Source organism: Monodon monoceros, unplaced genomic scaffold, assembly GCF_005190385.1.
Source record: "Monodon monoceros isolate NGI ecotype Baffin Bay Population unplaced genomic scaffold, NGI_Narwhal_1 Super_Scaffold_18, whole genome shotgun sequence".
Lineage (NCBI taxonomy): Eukaryota > Metazoa > Chordata > Mammalia > Artiodactyla > Monodontidae > Monodon > Monodon monoceros.
In genome coordinates this window covers 31,321,520-31,339,857 of record NW_021703774.1, presented here as the reverse complement: position 1 = coordinate 31,339,857, position 18,338 = coordinate 31,321,520, and the positions used below count along the sequence as shown (strand labels likewise).

The following is an 18,338-nucleotide window of genomic DNA, read 5'->3' as shown; positions in this document are numbered from 1 at the left end:
GGAACCAGCCTGTTCAAACAGCCAGGAGAGTTGGGCTATTCTTCAACATCATACTTTTCCTAAAATACCTTGGGGAGCCGACAAAGTCCTTTCCTTCCTTGCTGTTCTATTTATTTATTTATTTATTGCGGTACGTGGGCCTCTCACTGTTGTGGCCTCTCCCGTTGCGGAGCACAGGCTCTGGACGCGCAGGCTCAGCAGCCATGGCTCACGGGCTTAGCCGCTCTGCGGCATGTGGGATCTTCCCGGACCGGGGCACGAACCCGTGTCCCCTGCATCGGCAGGCAGACTCTCAACCACTGCGCCACCAGGGAAGCCCTATGTATTTTTATTTTTTTAAAATTTATTTATTTTAAAATTTATTTTCGGCTGTGTTGGGTCTTCGTTGCGGCGTGTGGGCTTATTGTGGTAGCTTCTCTTTGTTGTGGGGCACGGGCTCTAGAGTGCAGGCTCAGTAGTTGTGGCATGTGGGCTCAGTAGTTGTGGCACGTGGTCTCAGCAGTTGTGGCTTGCAGGCTCTAGAGCGTAGGCTCAGTAGTTGTGGCGCACGGGCTTAGTTGTTCTGCAGCATGTGGGATCTTCCCGGACCAGGGACTGAACCTGTGTCCCCAGCACTGGCAGGCGGATTCTTAACCACTGCACCACCAGGGAAATCCTCCTTGCTGTTTTAAAAGAGAGAAGGGAACTTGATTGTGTGCCTGGATGAGAGTTGCTGGAAGGAGTTCTGTGTTCTCAGATATGAGAGCTCAGAACTTAAATGACCTGCCAGGAAGCTGTTTTGACCTGAAACTAAGGCCTGCTATTAGTCATGCTAGAGACCCAGTGAATGGAACAGCTAAAACAAACAAAAAACAAACTCCCAACCTCCCCAAAAACCTTTGGGAAGGTGGGAACTGGAGAACCCCAGAAGAAAGATAGGGAATAGCTGCTATACGGGAAACTAATTTTCCCGATAGGCGTTTTGTTAAAAACAAAAAAATAAAACAAAGAAAAGAAAGAAAGGACTGCCAAGCCTGACTCTTTTTCATCCTTCCAAATTCATCCTTTCTTCAAAAGCTTCAGCTTCACAGTTCTCTGACTGCAGATTCTAACCAAGGTGGGCAGGGCAAAGCTCGTACTCCAAGGGAATGAAACTGGAAACCAGGGCTGCGAGTCACCAGAGGCAAGCGTTGGCAGAGAAGCATGTCAGGGTCCAATGACAGGCTAAGCTCTGGGCTTGCACAGGTAAGCTCTCCATGTAGCCGTGGCAGACCCCTTCTCAACTTTGACATCCATTGACATTACCCAAAAGTGGATACACATTGAGCACAGCACAGTCTCAAGTGGGCATGGGTTTTTATTCTCAGTGCGCAACAGTTTGGTTTCTGCTCATCAGCAACAGCTTTATTGGTTCCAAAAAAATCACCCTTTTTTTTTCCTTCTTTTAAAACTCCCCTTCTATTCTTCCTTTCTCAATGGAACAACATATTTGAATTTCAGATTTGCCAGTTTATAGCATTTTTTTTCTAAGAACCCTATAAATACATGCAAAACATTGTACAGAGAGCTTAAATAATATCAAAATGCAAATACAGATTGGGTGCACGGTTTAGCTGGACTGCAGATTACGGCAACACACACTGGGGTACACATTGCTTTGATATCACCATTTGTTTGTTTATGTCATGCAGATCACAATAGTCAATCTTTTGTTTTGTTTTTTTTTCCTTTTATATAAAAATACCAGTGCCTGTTATACTAGTTACTGAAAAAAAAAAAAAAAAAAAAAGAAGAAACTCAAAATTCCTATCTGCTGATTTGAAAAGAACAACACAGATAGATTTGTTGGCACATATATATGGCATATTCACATATGGCATATATACATATGGGGAGAAATATGTACGAAAGGCCAATTCAGTCATGGGGAGCTCACTTCCCTCCATCTCTCCTAATCAGGAGGAAAGGGGGCAGCAGGCCCAACAGCAGGGCTGGAAAGGCAAAGGACAGCACTGAGCTAAATGGAAGGGTGTCTGGTCTTTTCTGAGGAAGAGCCTGGAATGGCTTAAGAAGAGCAGACATTTATAAGTGCCCCACCCCCACCACAGTAGTGGGGTGGTCCTCAGACACGGAGAGCGAGGAAGAGTGAGGAAGTACACACTTCGTGATGGCATCATGGGCTGCTTCCATCACTAGGCAGGGAAAGGAGGAAAGAAAGGAAGTGACGTGTTCAGAGGTTTCAGGGCACATGTGAGCTTGCCACACCCCTCTGGTTTTTGGCAGTAAGGTCATCACTCAGATTTAAGTGTGCAGACTCCCCCCTCTGGAGCTCAACGGGAAGAAGGAACACAAACTCTAAAGAACTCACATGTGCTGGTGGGATTTCTCGGTGGTCTCTCTACAACCTTTAGAGACGGAGAGTCATTTCAGAGGGCAGAGGGCACCTGTGGGAAGGATCTAGTCAAGACTGTCACGCAGGCTAGAACCAGCCTTTATTTTTCCACTTAGAGCTCTACCTCCCAACTAATATATCACGTGAAACTTTTCTAGGGGAGGGAAGGAAGTCTCAAATCAAATCCTTGCACAAAAAGTCGCTAATGGAAAACTCCAGGGGAAACAGGAGGTGAAAAGAACCATAAAAAAAGGCAAACCCCAAATCAGAGAGAGTATCCTTGCAGCCCAGTGTCTTGGGTACCACTCTGCCAACTGTTCTTCAAGAAATATAAATCTATCTGAGGTCCCTGATCCTGACCACTGGCTCCTGGTACCCATTTCCATGGGGGTGCACGCTCATTTCCTGCTGGCTGTCCCTTCTTCCTGGATGCCTTCCTTCCCATCCGTAATCCACTGCCCATTCTCCTAGGTTTATCAAGAGAGGAATCTAGGATAATATTTCCCCCTTTTCCCCATCAGACCCTTTTCAAATCCAAAGCACCATTTTTGGGGAAAGCTTTATTAACTTACGCCATATTTACTCACTGCCAGTTGGATCACTGCAACTGAACAGGAAAAAAAATTTATATAAAAAATATATGCACATAAATACTTAAACTTAATTCCATATCAACAAATTTATATTAAAAACATTCTAGAACCCAACAAATTTTTTTTTTCCCTAAGTATAAAGATGGCTGTTTGGAGAAAGGAAGTTTGGTGCATTGGTTTTAAAACCAATTGCAAATATACTATAAGTCACCTGCCATGTCTAACAGCTGGTTATGTGCTCCCTTCCACAGGGTTACATGACAGCACTTTATTTTAAATCCTTTAAACAAAATACATATGGCTGACTCAAAAAATATCAGTTTCTCGTCTAAAGAAAACTATATTTCTTTGCATAATATTTCTATATTTTCTCTCCTACTATGGAAACTAGAATACACACAAAATCCCCATTGACTTTAAACAAGTAGACACAAGCCCTCACAAGTAACCTGTCAGGCACCATGAGAGTCTTCTGGGAGCAGGAATGATAAAATAGCCTCCAAAGTTTGTTTTAAAAACTGATCTGAGGTAATAAAAAAGACTCGACAGAACTAAATCTTCCACTGTACTTAATAAATATATATGTGAACACCTAACGCCTCGGGTGAGCTATTTTTTCCCCCATTAGTATTGAAGACAGAGAAAAGATCACTGAAACATGTAACCTTTACAAAGCCAAAATCAGATCTGGTCGCTGATGTAGTAATAGGGATGTGCAGGGGACACTGTTTCTTTATTCTTCCTTCCTAGGGCAGCTCAGGTGAAAGGGTGAGGGAGGAGGGATCCAGAAGAAAAGGCCGGAGAGGAGAGGTTCGGGTCACCTGACTCCCAAATGGAAATTCGGCAGTTCCTAACAGCCTCAAGCCCCTTCTCCTTACTCCCATCACTCTAGAAAGATGGGGTAGGCTTCATTTACCCAGTGGGAGATGGGAATTGGCAGACATGAGCTGACCCCTACATGGAAGAGCTTACAGCAGCATGGTAGGGATAGAAATGGAGATCCTGCAAAGGCGGCTCCACCCTGTTGCATTAAGGAACACTTAACAAATCTCCTAGCCAAGTCCCCGGCTCCTGAGAGACAGGTGGGAAGGGGACGCTTTGGGCAGTGTTCAGGGAGAGAAGGCACAGGGCTTAACTGTGCAGTACTGAGCACATTCTGGAGGGGGCTTGAGTGGGGTGTGCAAGAGGGAGGGTGGAAGGAGGGGAGCTTTACAGGGTGGGTCTTTTGCTTCTTTAAGTCGGGAAAGCGTCAATGAAGCCTCCCACTTTGGATACATGTTTTCAGAATCAGAATATTTGAGAAAGGCTGGGGCCTTTTCAGAGACTGATGTTGGCGGACGTGGCAAAGAGTAGAATTAAAAACTAAAGGGCATGTCAAAGCTGGTCCCCAGCCACCTAAGCTCAAGGTTTCTGGTTTCTGAGAGGAAGGTTTGCTCAGATGCTGCTGGAATGGCACTTTGGCCTCTCCCAAGGCTTCTCAATACTCACTGTCCCAACAATCAGGTCCTGCCCTGGAAGAGCCTTGGTGGATGGCTTTGAAAGCAGTAGTGGTCACCCCGAGGAGGACTCCACCGAGTTGACTTTGATGGTCTGTTTTCCACGTCCAGTTAGGAGGCAAGGTCATTCTTAATTCATTCCTTTGCCCCCACTTTAGGAACAGGAGAAAGCTCAGGCTTCAGGTAAAAACTACAAACCGCATATATGCAAGCTTCACGTCAATGCTGATCTCCCTGGCACTTAGAAAGCACACACACCTGACAACATGGCAGTTTAGAAGCAGATAACCTGGCAACAACAGGAATATATTTTTACCAGCTCTCAATTGCTTCCAAAGGACCCTGTTAGCAAAGAAACCTATCTGCCTCTAGAACTAAATCAAGGGCTCCACTGGGGCCAGAAGGGAGAATGGTCAAAGTTGACTTAACTCATCCATGTCCTTTCCATTTTCTAATCATCACAACTTAAAAAAAAAAAATTAGTGAAGCTAAGGAAGACAATGGTCACAAAAGACCAAGAGACCATGGGGAGGCTTGACTGGAAGGGCAGAAAGAGGTAAAGGGCTTTAGGTATAAGTTTTCAAAATGGAAAAATCGTTTTAAAACAATCACGCTACAGGCTGATTCTGTACCTTCCATTCTTACCTCAACACATTTCATTTGAGGATATCTGTCACTCTGAGCTTTTAACTGAGCCTGTTAACAGCACAGACTCATAGGGTAAAAATCCAGAAGTGAGGAGAAGGCTGACACAGGTACGAATACTGGTGAGAATTTGGGTTGGGGTCAATGCCAAAAGGATTCTTGTCATTTCTTTAAAGATGACAACTGATACAGGCAAGGAGTATAGATCTACCATTCATTACTTGCCTGGGGTCTAACTGGGTCCTGCTACAAACCCCAACTCAGGTTTCAGCTGAAGTCCTCGTAGGTCTGTGCTCTTGCCTCTTCATGGCCAGATGGGGGTTCACACATACTTGGGAGCAGCTGACACGACAGTGAAAAGTCCCATCATCCCCTTAGTGATGGGGTAGATGAAAAGGGAAATAGGGAAAGCAGGAATGGGAGTCAGAGAATGAAGTTCAAACTGATGTCTCCAGGCTGTGTAGAGGGCTGTCTGAGTGGCAGGCAACAATTTGCACTTGGCAGCAATCCACCGCATTGTTGTTTTTGTTGGCTTGTGGAGTGACCTCACCATCCGACGGGAGCATCCTAGTCCCAGGCTTAGAGACCTTTTCAAAAGTTTCCTCTTCTTGCTCATCCAGGAGTGGTGTTCGTGGCCCCTCCTCATCTATGGCGAATTCAGGGTGGGTCATGAAGTTGTGGATGGAGTTTTGGTTCTTGGGTTTCTGAATGCTTTCATGGAGGGAACTATGGAATGCTTTGACCACTTTGATCTACACCAGGGGAAGGAAAAGGAGGATGAGAAAATACGGAGGCAAGAATTGGTTAGTAGAACAAGGAACTGGGGGGTTTGAGGACAGAAACAAAACCCAAACTACAAGACACTACTGCTCAACAACCAAAACCAAACATATGAGAGGAGATCATGAAACGCTAGAAACATCACGTGGCTCAAATTTCAAGCATTGAGGTGGGGTGGGGAGAGTGAGTAATGGCAAACAACTGGAATATTTCAAAAGCTGCATAAAAACAAAGCAGAAAACCCAAAGCAAAGTTAGCATTCCCAAACAATCCACTCTTAAAATGAAACAGGAAACAAAAAGATTCATTAGTTCTTTTGGATGGAGGGCAAGGACGTTGGAACTAGGTGCAAATTAATAGCCGAACTTAAAAGATAATTCAGACATGTGGATTTTTGTGTTGAAGCCAAACATTTTGTGAATGTGGAATGGAAAATTACACACTGAAGTTTAGTTATCTGTTTAAAACCCTCAAAGAGCCAAACACATATCAATTCGCACGCAATACACTTTGGGTGATAAGTGACCATGAATACCATTCAGCAAGGCAGACAAACCAATCTTCATTTGTGTCAGCAGCATGCAAGAAATGAAAACTCTTATACTCTCCAATTTAATAATTGCTCTTTCAGTCAGGAAACATGCATATATTTATAGTCCACAGCCTCCACCATGTCCTCTTCCCCCAAAGAAAGTACGACTCCATTCCTTCAGCCCCTCCCCTGGAAGAGGTGAACGAATACAGGCATCAAAAGAAGCCTCCCCCTGATGCTGACAGAAGGCCCGCTCTCTCAGCTCAGATGAGGCCGGACACGCACGGCCATGTCTCTGACACACAGCAGCTGTGCCCAGTCGTGCAGCTTTCTCCAGCTGTTTGTAAATTATGAAGAGGAATGTGATCTTATGTGGAGAAGGGAAAGGATGGGACCAGGACAGAAAACACCCCATCCAGGAGGCAGTGCTACAAACAAGAGGCTTTTCTGATGGGGGGGACCAAGAGGATGGGGGAAAGGAAACAATTTGCAGTTTGACTGGGCAAAGGGAAATGCACTGCCCTATAAGTGTCAAAGTCTTTGTTCTACTGCACAACAAAGGAAGGGATTCAGTTTAGAGAAGAGGAAAAATTGACAATAATTGATCCCTGGGCCCAGCCTTCACCTTATCCACAGGGAGCAGCTCCTTTTCTGAACTGGGGGCCCTGCTGAGGTATGCTTTGCAACTTGGGTTGGTAGAATCGGAGGAGGGGAGAAGGTTGGATCCTGAGAGTTTGGAGAGGGAGGCCAGGGGAAAAGAAAGTGGTCCTAGGACAGTTTTAGTTGTTGGGAGGTGGCTGATCCTAGTCTTGTCCCAAAGTTCTTTCCTCAGAAAAGAAATGGAAGTAATGCAGGAGAAACTGTTGAGGTGGGGAGAGGGATAAGGAGAAATGATGAGGGTGGGGGTAGGGCACATCTTTCGTTACTCTGCTCTTTAAGCAAAGAATATGTTCCTGGAAAAGAGGCAAGAATGTGGAGACATCAGAGCACCCAAAGAGGCAGGCAAATAAACTGGTTGCATTGCTTGTCTCAGTGTTTCCTATCACTGTACAGAACCTACAAAAGTAATGCACAAAGAAGGTTCATTAAAGTTGTGTCTCCGCTGGCTAAGGCTTTCCTTACCTTGCCTCACTCCACAACAGACTGGCAGACTCACCCAGGATAGAGGGTGCTCAGAGCCCAGAAGGCAAAGGACTCTGTCACTCAATGGAATCCGCTCAACGCTTCAGCCAAGAAGAATCAAGGAACCTGGGCACACATTCACCATGCTGCACAGAAAGTTAGGACCTACTTTTCTATCTTTAGGTGAGATCAGATGGAATATAGGTTCCATCTGGCTTTCAGGAAATCCCCAGTTTTAACGGATCTATGCCAAACATCTTAGAGCAAGGCAACTTGGATTAAGTGAGCCCAAACCCAATGCCTTCTCCCCTGGCCCTAGTCAAGAAATGGGCTCAAAGCCATACCACCCCCCGTAGGAGTGATAATATAGCCCGCACTCTTCACTCACTCTTCAGATCTCAACATTTCTAACGAGTGCTACAGGAGGACAGGTACCTTTATACCGTGAGCTGATCATCTTCAATATCAGTGATATTCCTGCTTCTATGTTTTTTGAAGCAATTGAATACTTTGTTAAAATAGTGATATGTGAAGTCCTATCTAGAAAACAGATTTCTAAAAATAGGAGTTGGAATGGGGGTCTGGAGCCCTGTTTGCTGGCTTTTCCTCTCACCTGTTGGGGTGATCAATCACTGTTACAGGTAAACAATAAGGGAGATCAGAGTGAATTGGGGATGGGTAGATGGAAAAGATAGGGACAATTTCTTTTTTGGGGGAGCAAGGAACAGTCATCCAGCTAGATAACAGGACTTCTGGAATCTAAAGGGAAAGCAGCCACCTGTAAGGGAAGCTCAAGACAAGAGGAGTCAGAGAGCTAGGGAGCACCATCTTGTGGCCTGGCAGGTGGAGAGAAGGGTGGGGCTGTGCCAGAATGCTCCTCAACTCCAACACTGGCCTCAGAGACTATATAGTGTGTGCCGATGGACAATCACACAGCTACGTCATCACCAATCCACCCCAAGTGGTGGCATCTTCCTTTCTTGATGCATGGTGCCTGGTGCATGAGCAGTGTATGGGGAATAAGACACAGAGAGTGAGGCGGGTGCTGTGAAAGCTTCAGGTCCTCTCCACTCAGTCAATCAACCCTTCCTTCCCCAGTCATCATCTCTCAAAGTCTCTGGGAAATGTCTCTTCTGTGGCCCCTATCCTACAGGTGAAAGCGGATGACTGAAGGACAACCCTTTCTCATGGCTCAGAAGCCCAAACCAGGCTGGACCTTAGGTTAGGTGTGAGCACTAAGGGCCACTCTCTGGAGCCCAATGAATGGGCAGATGAAGACTCCATTTCCTCAGCTGGTATTCTGTAGGTTTCTGCTCCTTTGTCAGAAACAAGGGGAAGAGAAGGGATTAGGACCTTCTTACAGAGAGAAATCTTAGAGGTTTATCTACTTGAAGGTTAGATAAATAAAGGAATTCATTTGGAACTCTGGAATGGGAAATGGGTTTTAAAATGCATGACTATAACTTCTAGGCCCTCCAATAGGAAGGCACAGCTGGAGAAAGAGCAGGTGCGGCCTGACTCTCCTGAGTCTCTAGTCTTTGAGGGTTTGCACCCTATCCTCCACCAGCAACTCTACTACATGAGCCCAGTGGGCTCTGTCTTTTCCTTAGTCTCCTTCTACCTTCAAATTACCAGGGCAGCTGACACTACCCCTCCTAACAGAGAGGCATGATTTAAGAAATAACAGTAACTAGTTAGAAGGACATGACAAAACTAGAAGAAAAAAGGAAATGAGAGGAATATGGAAGGACTAGAATGAGAGGCTCTTGCATATTTGTAGGGTAAGACTTACGTAGTTCTTTGACTGCCTTTGAGCCTAAAGAATATGCATCTATATAAACCTCCTCTCCCCCTGCCCCTCATCTCTCACACGGGAACACTTAGAGTTGGCTAGAAAGACAACAGATAAGCTAAGTCTGATCAACCTACGTACTCACAGTCAAGTGAACCACAGACACTGCAATTGCTCTTTCTTTACCCCCATCCCAGGGTTACGGTGGTGGTGACTGGGAGCGGGGGAGGAAGAAACAGACCCAAACACTCAGATATTCGAGGCCCACAGTATACTCAACACAGAGAGACTCCTTCCCCACCAAATACCTTAATAGCATTATCAGCAAAGAGCCTTCCATTTCCTCTCTGTGTCCCACTTGGGGAAGGTAAAAAGATCAGGAATAGGAAGGCATAAGCATTAGCAAGAATCCAATAATCTACCAATAATCCACCAGATCTTAGGGTTGAGCCTTCACAGCTTTCCGGCTAATAGGCTGGCTGAGAAAGGGGTTCCTCAAACTTTACGTGCAAAATAAGATATGAAGTGCTGGCTATAAGTAAAACAAACTAGAGGAAAGGAGCAGGGAAAAAAGAAAGTTTGCTCTTCGGAAATTCCTAAAAGAAAACAAAAGACTTCCTGAGTCTTCATTCGGCTTAACCTTACACCTAACCTTAGGAGACAGAGTTGAGACTCAAAGGAGCAGAAGGAGAGAAGAGGAAAAACAACATATTCAAACAAAGCAACAAACAAAGTAAAGCAAAACAAACAAACAAACAAGCTCAAGGAAGGACCAGGCAATGCAGAGGAACAATCAGAAAACAGGATTACTGTCTTTAAAATGGTTACGGTTTAAGAGCTTTTCAACATAAAAGAAAAATAATAAAATTAAATAAAATGGCACACAGCCCGGTTTTGGAGTGGAATTTTTGCCCCGCTTTTCTTCCCTTAAGTCAAAGGTCAAGGGGAAAAACCAAAAGGAAAAGATAACCACAGCTGGTTAAAGTGACTGCCACGTGCTCTCTTGTGGTCATTTTAGCAAATCATGCATCATAATAGACTATCACTCACTGCCCAGAGTAGGAGATGAAACAGCAGCAGCAACAGAAGTGGTGGGGGGAGATTTGACTGGTGCAACTGTTACATAGGATGAGCTAGGAACATGTTTTACATCAAGGTGTTGACCCATGGTCTGGCGCTTTAGGACTCCCTTAAAAGAGGCTCCCGTCTGGAATGTGTTAATTACGTCGATCTGCAAAGAATCAGAAAGTGAGACAGCTTTGCTCCACAGTCAGAAAGAAGTGAAGAAAGAGGAAGGGAGGGTCCAAGAGGGTTAGGGAGGGGGATGGAAAGAGCTGGGAAAAGGGGACAGGAGACGGAAAGCAAGAGAGAGAGTCCCTTACACACAAAACAATGGTGAAGAGAAGGGGGAAAAACGTTAATTGCACATCACACTTCATTTAAGGAACAGTTTGCCATGGAGTCTAAATACCCAGCCAGAATCCAGTCGTCTCTTCCCTTTTAGCCTACGATGGATATTTTAGGTGTGCTGGTATCCAAAAGTATCTAAAAATTTAAATGGACTTTCCCACTCGTGAGTCCTGACAGAGAGTGACAGCTTATTCACTGTCTTACGCCCTGACCTGTACTTTCTTTTTTTTTTGACCTGCACTCTTAAAAAAATAAGGCATGCAATTTAAGATAGTAGGCAAAGTGTATATACTACTGAATTTTGAGGCTCAGGAACCTCTAAACCAATTAAATTGACTACCTATTTTTGCAGATTTTCCAGGAAAACAACTCATGCGTTTAAACAGAGGCGTGTAGTAATCCATACACAGGTGCCATGGTGGAAAGGCTCCTGGACCATGAGTTGCTGGGCTCACCCTCTTCTGGGTTCTTCTCTGAGACTCCCTGTCCTTGGGCAGAAGTGGACAAGGCCCCTGAAAGTGGAGCTCAGGAACCCAGTGGCCAGGCTCTGTGGAGAGAATGCCACCGGCAGCATTCGCGCACTGGAGATCCTGAGAGGCTGGCGCAAGTGCAGACGAGAACTCAGCAGTTAGACGGGGTGGGGGGAGGAAGAGTTGGCTGGCGGTGGTGGCACCAGCTGCAAGTCTAGCCCCATACAAGTTGTCTCTGGTTTTCAGCGTCCTACTCCTCAGAGACTGAGGCAATGAATGCCATTTGTTTTCCAACAGCGGTCTTGATCTAGGGCCTCAGTCAAACCTACCATCCTCATCCCTGACCTCTGCCTGACCAAGGGCCAGTTGACCAGGGATGTAGGAAAGGTGCTGACATCACTCATCTAACTTCACTTCCCCAGGTGAGAAGGAGGGAAAGCAGGCACCTTGTGAGTCAGACAGTTGTCCTTACTTATAAAGCTTCCTGAGAAGCCATGAAATGTTTAGGGCTAGTTTCTGGACTCAGACCGAGTTTGAGCTAAAATACCACTCTTCATCACGTGATACGGTTTTCAGTTCCAGGGGACCGAGGAGCATGATGCTGTAAGAGGAAAAGGTCTGCATGTGGGGAGGGTTCAGCCACACGGAAGAAGGGGCTGGAGAGTCACCTTCCTCAGTGCTTATTAGGGTCACAAGGTCCCAACCTCCACAATGAAACTGGCCCCCAGATTTACCTTCCCAAGATTCTAGACCTCAAGTTTCCCAACCTTCTGCTTTCTAGTGCTTTTAGCTCTCCCAAAGCTAAAGGGACCAGGATGGGACAATAGCCTGGCAACACTTCCCACCCATAAGCGTTGCGAGAATGACAACAAGGAACAACAATCGGATGGCAGGGAATTTCGTTAGAACCCAGCCGAGGTGAAGAGCTGATGCCAGGAGAGAGCTTTAGGATCCAGGATGCAGGTTAGCACAGTCATCTGCTTATGGAGGCGGGTGGGACGGCATAGATATGCTCATCATGGCATCTTTAACAGGTTGCCTTTGCTGCCTAAGTTTAGGCTTTAACGTCATTCTGGTCCAACCGCCTTTTGCTCCAACAGAGAAAGGTAGTATACCTAAAGCTATGTAGACAGCGAAACCAGAGAGGTATATAGTCGAGGGAATGGAAATTGGTAGTGGTGGGGAAGGAAGATCCATGAATCTCAGCCCCGGGAGAGAAGACTGGGAAGGAGCCAGGAGACACTGGAACGAGGGCATCCTGGCTAGGAAAAAAATTACATAGTAGAAGAGGAGGCAGACGATCCTGAAGGGAAGAAAAGCAGACAGGTTATTCTGAAAAGAGCAGACCTACAGGGAAGCACCGAGGCCTTAGAGACATGAGCCAAAGATGCCAAGTTCTCTGGGCACGTGAGGCCCTTGCTCGTGATGGACTTGGCAGCCTGGAGGGTGGGGTGCGTGTGGAAACTCTGGACATGCTGAGGTAGTGTTTGCGGGTCCCATGCGGATTTCCCTCTCTGGGAAGGGGAACTCAAGAGGAGCCCCAGTGTGCTTCCCTCCCTAGCCCTGCTTTCCCATTTCCATCTGTTGTCTTGTCTACAGGAGACCAACGCCCGGCTGCTACAGTAGTCCTCCCTTATCCGTGGGGGACACGTTCCAAGACCCGCAGTGGATGCTTGAAGCTGCAGATGGTGTTGAGCCCTGTATATGCTATGCTTTCTCCTAGAGTAATGGGTGGGTAGCTTATACAGCGAGGATGTGATAGGCAATGGGATGAATTATGTCCAGGGCAGGACAGAGTGCGGGGCGTGAGATTTCATCAGCTACTCAGAACGGCATGCAATTTAAAACTTGTGAGTTATTTATTTCTGGAATTTTTCATTTAATACTTTCAGACTGTGGTTGACCACGGGTAACTAAAACCAAGGGTAACTAAAACCAAGGAAAGCAAAGCCACGGATAAGCGGGGGACTACTGTATTTAGCTTAGACTATTCATTTCACCTCTTCCCTAGGAAGTGGTGGGCTCCACTAGGGAGCTTTTGAAACCATCTGCAAGGCTAATTTCAGAGAGTGAAATTTACTTCTGGGATCTCTAGCCAATCAGCAAAGAGGGATAGGCCTGTTCTCTGGTGAAGACCTTTGAGAACTTGGGGATTTACAATTTCTTGAGATGGGAAATCTCAGGACTAACACAAGAACAGGGAAAGTGATAGGATTATCAATGTCTAGACCAGCCCATTTACCCAGGAGAAGGTAGTTACAGTTGCTGCACAGGAAGTGGGGGAAAAAAGTTACTGTAGGGCTATAAGAGGGGACTTAATAGCAGCAGGAGCAGCTTCTATCCCATTTTAGAAATTGCAGGAAGGGAAAAGGTTTGAAGAAATTATAGCTTCTTGTTTTCTGGGAAGCAAGTCTGAATCCTGTAAAAGATACTCAGGCACTGAGAGACTATTGTCGTTTATATACACGTAGCCATTAGATTCCCCATCATGGCCTTACATTTTGAGTGGGGAAGACATAAGAGAGCGAGTTTCTTTTACAAAGATCAATCCAGATAATACCTACATTCCCCTAACAGCAGCTTGAGGATATACAGTAAATGTCTGCTGGGGATGCTGGCAGAGAGATATTGTCTAAATCCTTCCTTCTGCAGGGTCAGAAAGACTCTGAACATTTCCCACCCTGAGGTTAGGCCTAGCGCTTACAAGAGACCTTATGCGGGAAGATGGCCCACCCGACAGAGGGTGGGAAGTGGGCTTCAGACGAACCCAAAGCTAGAGGATGATGCTAGCAGTTAGTGTCCCGTGTTCTCGGCCCCCCATGATCACTCTCCTCTCAGAGGAGCCCATACCACTGCCTCTGCCTGTCTGTCCTGAAGCAAGGGAGCTCGGGCTGCCCACCAGTGAGAGGGCCTTAGGAAGGGAAGAGACGTTGGCCAGCAAGAACTACTGCCCTCCCAACACCTCCCAAGAAAGATGGGGGAGATTCCTTCTCCCAGGGCGAGGATAGGCCACTATCACAGTACCTGGGTCTGGATACGGTTCAGGCCCCGGAACCAGAGGATCTGGCCTCGGCGCAGCTCCATCTCTGCATGGTCAATCTCGTCCAGCCCCTCAGCATCCTTGGTGATCTCCTCTTTGGTGGTGCCATGCCCAGCCTCCTTTAGGAACTTCAGGGATTGCGTAGGTATTGTGGAGATGACCTGAGAACAGGTGCAGCAAAAGGGTAGACGCCAGAATCAGGGCGAGAAGAGCTGTCACTCAACTTTATGGGTCAGGCCCTTGGGTAGGTCACTCTTTGCCCTATAAACCTTCCCGCTGGGAAAGCAGTGGGAAAAGTGCCAACCCATTCAGGCAAGCATTTGCCAAGTGCCTACCAGCTGTCAGGCCCTCAGGAAGATTTCCTGTATTTGCGGACGTACAAAGGAGAACTTATATTCTAGTATTTGACCAGCCATCTGCCTTGTTATATACTTCATTCTCTTCCTCCTGTCTCAGTTCTTTCTTTGCATTTTGCCATCTGTCTCTTAAAGGAAGTAGAACCATAATGCATGATACACACAGTAGGAAGAGACAGAGACAAGGACCTGGGAGAAAACAAGTCTGGAGACAGGATGGTCAAAATGTGTGTGTATGGGCAAGGGGAAAAGAAGGGTGTTGGAGGGGAATGGCCCTCTTCTTAGTTACCATATGCTAAGTAATTCCTCTTTTATAAAACTATAGTGAGAGGATACTAAAAGTTTTCTTGGGCTTGGGGTGAGGAACTGGGTGGGATAGCCCATAGAAGGGACATATGAGTATTATCAGAAGACATGGAGCAGCAGGTTGGGGCTTGCAATTCAAAATAAATCACTCTATAAGCTGTCAGTCAGTTCTCCTTTACAAATAAGACAAGGGCTCAGCTGGGAAAGGGGGACTGTGTGAGCAGTCCAACATGGAGTCAAGTGTTTGAAATAGAAAGAATGTCCACGTTCTGCTTTCAGATGTTAGAAGGAGCTGTTGTGATACAGACGGAAGGCTGTTGTTACCTGGCATCAAGGCCACATGGCCACATGTGAGACTAGACCCAGGTGAGAGTTTCAAACAGTACGTGAAATAATCAAGCTCCACCCAAGTGTAGAAGTGCTTTAGGGACCCACTGGTAAATAAACTTCAGCAAACAGAGCAGGGTGGAAGGACTTGTGTTAGGAATGGGGATAGGGGTTAATCAGTGAGGCATCTAGGAGCTATGAAAGAAACAACTAGCAGGTCTATGGGGGAAAGCCTGCAGCCCTAGGGAGGGATCTTTGGGGCCAGTTAGAGCAAAGCCTCCATCACCCAGGTGGCTGGGCACCAATCAGTAGAGACCTGGGGTCTGCAAGCAGAGGTAAAGGCCAGGCCAGAGCTGAGGATGAGAGGGACTCGCAAAGTGGTGTTAGGGAAGGAATGAAACTCTTATCAAACCTGATTATATTATTATAATGTTAATAGCTAACATTTACTGAGTACTTACAGGGTACTAGACATTGTTCTAAGTCATTTCTGTATTGAAACTGATTTGCTGATTGACAGTGATTCACAATGATCCTGTTATCCGGAGTTGAGGAAACTGAGGCAGAGTTGCTAATAAACTTGCTCACTACGATGCAGCTTGTAAAAAGAAGAACCGGGATTCAAACCTAGACAGTCGGTTCCAAAGTCTGTGCTTTGAACCATACGCTGTACTGCTTCTCTAGAGACCTTGTGAGTCTGGATTTATCTTAGATGACAGTCAGGCACCCATCCTGGATAAGGCGATGGTGAGAAACAGAAGAGGCAAGGGAGCCCTACATTATGACAGCACAGCAGCTCACGGCCAGACTGCGGATTCATTGAAGACATATGCTTTGCAAACTCTTCTACTTCTAAGACCCTTAATTTTATTTTTAGCAAAATTCCATTGAAAATTTCCACTTCCATCTCAGAGAAGCTAAGGGATTTGTCTGTCTCCAGGCATGATTAGAGAAGAGATCAGAAGCCTCTGAAGTGGTGGGCACAGATCATTCTGCTTTGGGTTCCTACAAGATGGAAAGAACTTGAAAACCTGGTGGTAGAGAGAAGAGGGAAGAATATGAAGGCGAGGAGCTGGGCGTCTCCACAGCTGCTCGTTCCATCTCATCTAGGGGAGGGGGGTGTCTGCCGGCCATATGACTGCATGGGGAGGGTGTGCCCGTACTCACCTGGCCCCACAGCAATTCTCCAAAACCGATGAAGAGACACCAGAACCACTGGGACAGGGTGAGGTTCGTACAGCTGAAGGGTTTCCCCCCAAATTCCACAATGATAATCTAGAACAGAGAAAGAGGCAGCCCATCATTGGGAGGTAACAGGTAGCCAGCCCTCCAGTCAAGGCCATCAAAGCCACATCAGCCCCCTACCCCAGGATCCCTGTGGTGTGTACCCTGATCTGCTTGTTGGGGAAGGAGAAAGGAGAGATCCAGGTGGGGAGAAGGGAAGACAGACACAGTCTTTATAGAGCACTCTGATGGGGAGACAGATACAGTTACTATGAACATTAACGCGAAGGCTGGGGGAGCAAGGGGAGCTGGAGGCTTCTTGTGACTAAAGCCAGTAGGTGACAAAGAGAAGGCACAGTGGTGGAGAAGAGGAATTTAGGAGCGGGGCAAATAAGAGTGAGGCAGGAGCTCTTTCGTTACAGGGCAGGCTCATGATCTCTTGTATTGGCAGATGTCTTAGTGTACCTCTGACTGGGGCAAGAAGGAAGGGGCTCAATCCTTTCACCACCAGGGCAGCCATGCCCTTGACCCCACTTCCCACAGAAGGAGCCCACCTCAGGTTTATCTGTCAACTACATATGGCAACATTCCATGTCTTCTCCTTTTCTCTGAATTGCGTACCATTTTCTACCATGAGCGCTTTCCAAACAAAGGGGCAAGGAGGGACAGGGAGAGATCCCATATAGCACTTGCATGCACATTTCAAGTATGCTGGCAGGAGGCATGGAAAGGGGTTAGAAGACAGTGATCTTCCTCCTGGTCACTATGTGAAATTGCTGTGTTTTAGAAAGATAAGGAAAGGATTCCACAAATTTTATTTTATTTGCTACCAACATGCTGCCTTGCACTGGAGCACTTGACACAGCAGGATCCAATTCTAGAGCAATGAGCAAACGGAAGCATTTGGGAACCCCAAAGTGTTCAACCCACAGCCTGAGTCCCCATCACTCCCTCACTCCTTTCCCCGGGCGCTCAGGGAATCCTGGCCCCCAGCTCCTGGCCTTTATCGTCCCAGACCTCCTATCCCAACTCCAGCTAGAATCCCACCTGGCTGATGAACGTGCCCAAGACCACAGAGCAGAAGATGAGGTTGCGGAAGATGCCCGAAAAGACATTCCTCTCTCCATGGATCTTGCGGGAGTTGATTTCATTGAAGAGCTGCATCAGCACGAAGGTGTTGAAAATAATGGTGTAGTGTTGGCTGGGTGGTGAATGCAGAGGTGCTCTCCTCCCACTATCAATGTCAAAGAACTTCTCACCTAGTTGGGAGAAGGGACGCATCGGAGGATAAGTATGCTCTCAAGGAGGGTTCAGGTTGAGGCAGAACACTTGAGTATGGCCTCACTGGTTGCTTATGACTGGTGTCCATTCTAACTGGTCAGTATCCGAACCACAACAGTCATCAAATATTTTCAGTGTTAGCTCTGGTCTCAACATCACTTTTTTTTTTTAAAAAATAAATTTTATTTATTTATTTATTTATTTCTGGCTGTGTTGGGTCTCTGTTGTTGTGCCTGGGCCTTCTCTAGTTGCGTTGAGCAGGGGCTACGCTTCATTGTGGTCTATGGGCTTCTCATTGTGGTGGCTTCTCTTGTTGCGGAGCACATGTTCTAGGCATGTGGGCTTCAGTAGTTGTGGCGCACGGGCTCAGTAGTTGTGGCTCGCGGGCTAAGAGCACAGGCTCAGTACTTGTGGCACGTGGGCTTAGTTGCTCTGAGGCATGTGGGATTTTCCCGGACCAGGGCTCGAACCCGTGTCCCCTGCATTGGCAGGTGGATTCTTAACCACTGTGCCGCCAAGGAAGCCCCCCCCACTTTTTTAAAAAAAATTTTTTGGCTGTGCCATGTAACATGTGGGATCCTAGTTCCCCGACC

At 46.6% G+C, this 18,338-nt stretch overlaps 1 protein-coding gene across 4 annotated transcripts in view; it reads right to left on the bottom strand.

Annotated features, from left to right (window-relative positions):
* Positions 1-1,328: 1,328 nt before the first annotated feature.
* Positions 1,329-18,338, bottom strand: part of ATP2B4 (ATPase plasma membrane Ca2+ transporting 4) — a 94,149-nt gene continuing 77,139 nt past the window's right edge. The window contains exons 18-22 of one of the 4 annotated variants that reach the window (XM_029228067.1): positions 17,512-17,723; positions 16,408-16,515; positions 14,236-14,412; positions 10,455-10,562; positions 1,329-5,857 (exon numbers count right to left, since the gene is read on the bottom strand). In XM_029228067.1, coding sequence (XP_029083900.1) covers positions 5,543-5,857; positions 10,455-10,562; positions 14,236-14,412; positions 16,408-16,515; positions 17,512-17,723 — 920 coding nt within the window. In that variant the 3' untranslated portion in view covers positions 1,329-5,542. Of the gene's footprint in view, positions 5,858-10,454; positions 10,563-14,235; positions 14,413-14,673; positions 16,272-16,407; positions 16,516-17,511; positions 17,724-18,338 lie in introns of those variants that run through there. The other 3 variants (XM_029228064.1, XM_029228065.1, XM_029228066.1) reach the window with 3 other exon arrangements.